This window comes from Peromyscus californicus, unplaced genomic scaffold (assembly GCF_007827085.1).
Source record: "Peromyscus californicus insignis strain IS unplaced genomic scaffold, ASM782708v3 Scaffold_13__1_contigs__length_99412109, whole genome shotgun sequence".
In the NCBI taxonomy this organism is placed as follows: Eukaryota; Metazoa; Chordata; class Mammalia; order Rodentia; family Cricetidae; genus Peromyscus; species Peromyscus californicus.
In genome coordinates, this window is record NW_026294424.1 from 81,036,840 (window position 1) to 81,043,924 (window position 7,085).

General features: G+C 35.8%; 1 protein-coding gene across 1 annotated transcript; it reads left to right on the top strand.

Annotated features, from left to right (window-relative positions):
• The first annotated feature begins 4,489 nt into the window (after positions 1-4,489).
• Positions 4,490-7,085, top strand: Cabs1 (calcium binding protein, spermatid associated 1). Its single transcript, XM_052735966.1, has one exon. It carries the CDS (start codon positions 5,090-5,092, stop codon positions 6,242-6,244), a length of 1,155 nt encoding a protein of 384 aa, XP_052591926.1. The 5' UTR covers positions 4,490-5,089; the 3' UTR covers positions 6,245-7,085.

The following is a 7,085-nucleotide window of genomic DNA, read 5'->3' on the forward strand; positions in this document are numbered from 1 at the left end:
GGTCATTCCTGATGCCTCCACTGAATATCTTGAAACCTCTGGCCCACTAACAAATGACTTTTTGGCTAATACTGCAGCTGCATGGTCAAATACGTTGGAAACAATGACTGATTACACGAAATCATTTAATGATTATGCTTCCCTTGAGAATGAAAATGACCTCAAATCCCACTCTCTAGATAAAATTTATCTTCCCTTTCATTTCTGCATAAATGTCCAAAAACGTAGATGACATTTCTTCTTGGGAAAAACTCTGCTGATTATATTGTACTGCATGGATATTATAACTGAGGATAGTGATTGTGAACATGTTTCATATAATTGCGTCTTTGAATTAATAAGTAAAGCAAAAAAAGACCTTTATTAAAATGAATATACTCAGATATTCCGAAAGACAAGTACATATCATGTATAACACACCAGAGTTGATGCTTTATATGATCTATCTAAAGCAACACCTTCAGAGATACAAACAAATGAATATGGTAAGCTGTAACTTCTAGAGAGGAGAATAGGAACTTTGATCCTGTTGCCATTGTCTTCCAAGATGCACAAGACTGTAGAGTACCAAGGCTCATAGATCCATAGCTCATTTCCTAACTGATGGATGTCAGAATTTTTCTTCTATTTTTCCTAACAATACATATTTTGGAGAAAATGCAACTAATGTTAATGGTGACAATGCAATTCTCTATGGAAACGCTGACTGAGGAAATAACCACACTCATTTTCTTTTGAGACAGGGAATCACAATGGATACTTTTAATCATGCTATCAAAACACAGTCATGGCTTTCTTAGGAAATACAAAGTCCCTATTGTTTATAAGGTTTTTATGCCCATGGAAGCAAATACTACCACTTCCAATATATCTGCTTTTACTGAAAATGGAGCAGATTTATTATGGTATCTGATTCAAGGCTTAGTGGTTCTCTTTTAGTTCTGATTTTCACTGATTTCTATGAAAATGCAGAGTTTTTAATAAACACAGATATTAATTCCTTTTTTCTGAAAGGTAACTTCCATTAAGCCAAAATGTCTACTCTCTCAATTAGGACAATGGTAATATTGACCAGTCTGTCTTCTATAATCAGAAAGTGTCATCACTCTAAAAATTGTGTGTGTGTGTGTGTGTGTGTGTGTGTGTGTGTGTGTGTGTGTGATTGATTGCTTGAAACTTCCATTCTAATTTCTAATGTACCACTGAAGAAGACATACTCTTAATATTCTAAAAGTTACAAACCTACACCACTCAACAATGTTAAAACAAGCAGCATCAGAGCCCATTTTCAGATCAAATTTATTTAATTGGTAGAAATGTCTCAACAAGGAAAAAAATAATATACATCAAATAATCTTACATGGCTTTTTTTTTTTGGTGTACACTGTTTCCCAAGCTGATGCCACTGGCTCTTCCAACAATGCTGCTGGTGTCAACTTAATATACCTTCCCCCTGCTGACATCAGGGACAACATGTTTGGTACTGATCTTCTAGCAATCTTAAGTCGAAGCCAAAGAAAACTTCTTCAAGTTTTCTATTATTTTAACCTAATGAACATAATGGACAAAAATTCCAGTATAAGATAAGACATGACTAAAGCTTCTACAGTGGAACACACAACTACTGAATGTGGAGTACGTCACTTTATAGATGCAAATGTAATAAAAATGATACAGCAATCTAAATGGAGACAAAACCTCTATAAAAATGTCAGCTTCAGCCCATATCTTGAGAATAAAAATATTATTACTGATGATAAGTTAGTCAGTAAAGATCCTATCCATGCCTCTAAAACTGCTATTAAAACTTGCACATTCTCAAGGATCCCTCTGAACTAGATCTGTTCCTCATGAAACCAACTCCGTGAGAAAATTCACACCTCCTACTAAAGAACCTTCATCTTATCCAAGAGATAACAGAAGAAGATTTTCAGAAGGAATTTAGTATAGCCCATCTTGAAAAAGAAAATACTGAATTTCAAGTGTCAAGGAATAAGAATATCAGTCACAAACTCTTTGCTAAGAAAGAAAATCTATTGACTACAGTGTAGAGGCAGACACATATTAAGATTATATTCATCAGTTACACATAAAGACAATTACTACAAATGTCTACAGTGCTGCAAATGCAATTTTTCTTGTGAACAATGAAACAGTGATTCCTGAGAACAGCACATCCTAAGACACGTGCCCAACATTCCAACCACTGAATGGAAAGATGACAAAACTTAGATGTTAGTCGACAATTCCCCAACTGGGATGGCTTACCTAGTGTCTCCGAAGATGGGAACTGTTTTCTGAGTGAAGAAGATATTGAACACGTAACTCCTCTGATGACTTTATATGAATAATAATCGATTCAGTTAAAATAAGAAATTAAGGTGGGTGGAGTGCCGCATGACTTTAATCCCATCACTTGGGAGGCAGAGGCAGGTGGATTTCTGTGAGTTTAATACTAGTCTGGTCTACATAGTTTCAGAACAGCCATGACTACATAGTGAGAGCCTGTCTTGAGAAAAAGTAACAACTCATTTTTTTTCTTTGCTAACTAAAAAAAAAAATGTGAAGATATATAAACTCTTTCTAAGCATTAATTCTGGTGTCTAGTCAAGATACTGCTTTTTGACTAGTTGGTTCTTTGAAAATTGTACATGCCATATCTCCTGATAGCTCTCAAGATACTCTCTGCACAAATGAAGTCTCAACAATGGACATCATTGTGATGTCAGCCTTTCAAGGTTTCTAAATATGTTATCCCAGAAAATCATAACTGTGCCTTCCTGTGAACTTATTAAGAATATTCCCATTTTTGCTAACAGATTCCATTCACATAAGGATTTTTATCATGAACCCAAAGAAGTTACTTCTTAGAAAAATGAATAATCACTAGGTCAAATACCTCAAAATTCAAGCAAGTAAAAGATACACATGAACCAAGCAAGCTTTTGTTAACAGTTCCAAAATAAGACTTGAGTCCATGCAACCTGAAAACCTTGATAAAAAAAAAAAAGATGAAGTGTGCCAAATAGTAGGATATGAATTCCAACCATGAGGAGGTTGCCATGCATATGAGACAAAATTTATATATGGTAACTGATTCTGTTCTTAAGTTATATCTGTGATTCTAATGATCTATAAAGGAATACAGTTCTTCACACTGTATTCCCTGAAGAAGATAGTCTATTTCAAGACTTAACATACACTACATACTTTGTGAATTTTAATGGATTATATAAAAGATAAAACATTTTTAAAAATGAAAAGCTTGGAAGGTAAGGATAATGATAAAACACTTTCCTTTCAAGAGAAATAAGAGTGCTATAATCAATGTGACTCTCTCACAGCAACACTGGTAATAGAATAGTTGATATGACCACCAAAACAAGGCAGAAAACTAAATGCTGTTTTGAACTCAACATCAATGAAGATAGAATTATCTCTTCATCTGGCATAGCTAGCTGGAGATTACATGCTCATGAAAGAATATTTTCTTCATGGTTCCAGTTCTGCTCAACACACAAATATCCTATCGTATAAGATAGCTAACTTAGAGAATGACTTTATTCTGTGTATTCCTCTATTAATTGATATTTCTGTTTAAAAACAAATAACCTGGACCTATACCCTATCTTACAACTTCTTTGTTTGTGACACTGATGACATTCCCTATATTAACAAAGACACTGGGACCTGGTATGATGATGGGAGCCTACAATCCTCACATTAACGAAGTCAAGGCAGGGGAATTCTGAATTCAAGGATAACCTAGGCTATGGAGATAGACTCTGTCTCAAAAAATCAACAAACAAAACAAGAAAGAAAAAAAAAAAGAACCACTATAAAAATCAGTAGTGACAACCTCCTGAAGCATAAAAACATTTCTGGAGAAACTATTCATTTTTTTTTAATTTGTGCCTTAAAATCTATTCTTGTATGTCTACAAAGACTGGTATCAGATCTATGCCTTCACATAACTAAAAGGAAGCTGTGAGCTCTGTGTTCAGACGAAGAAATGATTTTGTGCCAATCAAACTAATGCTCCTAACTTTTTACACATTTGATGTGTGTGAGTCTGAAAATTCCATTTCCTCTGATTCAGTGGGTAAGAGGCTGGCTTTAAACATTGACACTGAATGTCTTTCTCCTTAATCTAATCAGCTAAACCTTAAAGTCAACTGTACAACTACCACCTGTCATATTATCACTATAAAAATTCCATCTGAAATGGATATCTTCTGGAGCAGCTACTGTTACTTCAACTCTGATTCTTGCTGTTTTATAAATTTAGACACATGACACCAACCTCCTGTCACAAAAGTCTTCTGAGGTTGAAATAACCCTTGGGGAGGACGGAATCCATAAAAAAGTAAGCCTACAACACTTGGCACACTGTTTCTCAAGTTAACTGAAGAAAATACGAAAAGTCTTATCAGTCTATTAATTTTTATTATTATTATTATTATCATCATCATTATTATTATTACTTAAAATGAAATTTCCCTCTCAGAAGAAAAAAAACTGACTGAAGTCTTGCTACATAATTCTCTATTTTTAATTCACTACCAAAAGTGCTTTTGAATTTTAGACATTTAAGCACCATGAATCTCAGAGAAGAATGTGGCTCTGCCTCCCAAAATACACTGCCACTTACTTGTAAAATGGTTGATCTCAAAAAGATGCTGATAGTCATCCAGAGTTTCCACTATTTACACCAAACCACAAAGTACCCAGCAAGCGTGACTATGTCTGTGTCAAGGGGCACCAGCATCACATCAGAAGAAATATACCTAAAACAGAAATATGGTAAATCCTAAGTTCTCTAAAAGTAAAATATTTAGTGTGGATTTCTATTTTGTAGTCAGAGCTCCATCATATTTTCTTCTAATACTAATAGTCATTCCAGTAAATATCTAATCACAGCCAAGAAGCAACCTCCAAGGTGAGCCTTTGTCATAACCTGGGAGGTTGATGTAACAATCCCCATGATGACCAGCGCTTCAGTCACTATACTGATCACTACTTACTTGCCCAGGAATGCCACTAAGCCCAGAGGAAAGACCTGTGAAAGTGCTCAGTGCTCCTGTGCCTCATGGCTGAAGATGGATCACCCAAACTTTATTCTCATCCACCAAGAGAGAGCAGTAAAACACCAACAGAAGCAGCCATCTTCTTTGGGGCTGACAACACCATTCCTAAATCAGAAACAACTATTACCTCTGAAGGAGACCATATTACTCCAGTAAACGACTGCACACCAGATGGTGATTTTTCTACTACAATCAACAAGCTCACACCGACCAAGAAAAAGCTCAAGCTGGAAGATGATATCGAGGCCAATCTGAAGTTAACAACTCTTTCAGAGAAAGAAATTACTCCGACTGAAACTCCAATCTCTGAAAATTTCATCCCGGTGCAACTGGGAAACATCTCATCCCCAGTTGGTACTGTTTCTTTAATAGATTTTTCAAGTAACATGGCAAAAGAAGACATCATCTTGGCCACCATTGACACGGGAGACAAAGAAATCCTACCCACTGCTGAGCTCTCTGGCACACTGCAGGACAGCACTGACAATTCGGAAGACGCCTCTGAACTTCCAGATGAAAACAAAGAAACTGATGGCTATTCCTCAACCAATTCCGATGTTCCTGATGATGGAGCTGTCCAGGTCACTGACTCCTTGAGTCCTGAGGCTGAGATGCCTCCCTCTCCTGAAAAGGAGGTCACCACCCCTCCAGACACAACCAACATTGCAGAAGAGAACACAACTGAAATGGACCTGATTGTTTCAGAGGATACCCCCAAAGCTGCGACTAAATTAACTGACTCAGATGAAGAAAAATTTATCACTGTTTTTGAACTCACTAACTCTGCTGAAAAAGCCAAAGATAACCCAGAAGATGCTTTAACTGATGAGGAATCGACTGATGGAGTTAATGCTTGGATGGAGAAAGAGACTGTGAATGAGGCAGAGAACCATTCTGTTTTGCTTACTACTGTTGAATCCAGGTATGATTGCATTGTCCCTGCCTCAGGAAACAAAAACATCATGGAGGAACCAACCGCTAACACAACAGAAGATCTATCTGAAAATGATACAACAGAATCGGTAACTAAGGACACAGAGGAGTTTCCTTCAGTGACATCTATAGTAGATACCCTTAAACACAAGGAGGACTCTTCTACAGCTGACTCTGCTATCTTCAAATTGCTGAAAGAAGAACCCGATGACCTAATGATGTAGAAGCAGCAACATAAGGGAGGCCATGTAGAAGTACACAACGAATTAAAAGGTAGTCTTGATGTCTAAGAAGTTACTCAACAAGAAAAGTCTTGAAAAGAAAAAAGAAAAAATACTGTGGGCATTTAAGGCAAGTATTAGACTTAGAAAATACATATGTCTATGAATAGAGGTCATGTAGCAGAATATATTTCAGAGCAATTTTAAAACCAACAATCTCAGTACTTTCCTGGTTACCATGGCTTGTTATATAACAACTTACCTTAAAGCGAAATATTCCATACTAGATTTTAAAGATAGGAAGAGGGCAAGAGTTGAAGGAATCCATTTCTTGTGACATTAAATATGTGCCATTTCAGCTCATTCTGAATATTATAATTTAGTGAAATTAAGGCTATAACGAGAATCAAGTAACATTACTAAAGCATTAAAAAGTTTTCTGAAACTTGTATTCTAAAATTTTCCTTTTTAATATCACACATGTGATTTTCTTCTGTTAGAGTACAGATCTGAAACCCTCACTAATGTAAGAATTCAAGCTTCGTGATAGTTGCTAAACACCCATGTGTGACGTAAGAAATCAGACATGCTTCTTGGCTCATATTTGATACTGACTAAAATAAAATGTTAGTTTTACATATATGTTCATTTGAAAAATAATGTATAAACATGAATCGATTTAATGTGCTTTCTGCTAAGATTTACATCCTGAATTTTTGTCAATTTTTTTCAGATCATAAACGTTGAATATTGTACTCCTTTTAGGCTGTTGGTTAGCAATTCAAGGACACATATCTTCATCTTCTTTTCTGACAAAGACTTTCCAAATGAGTCTGTTGTCACT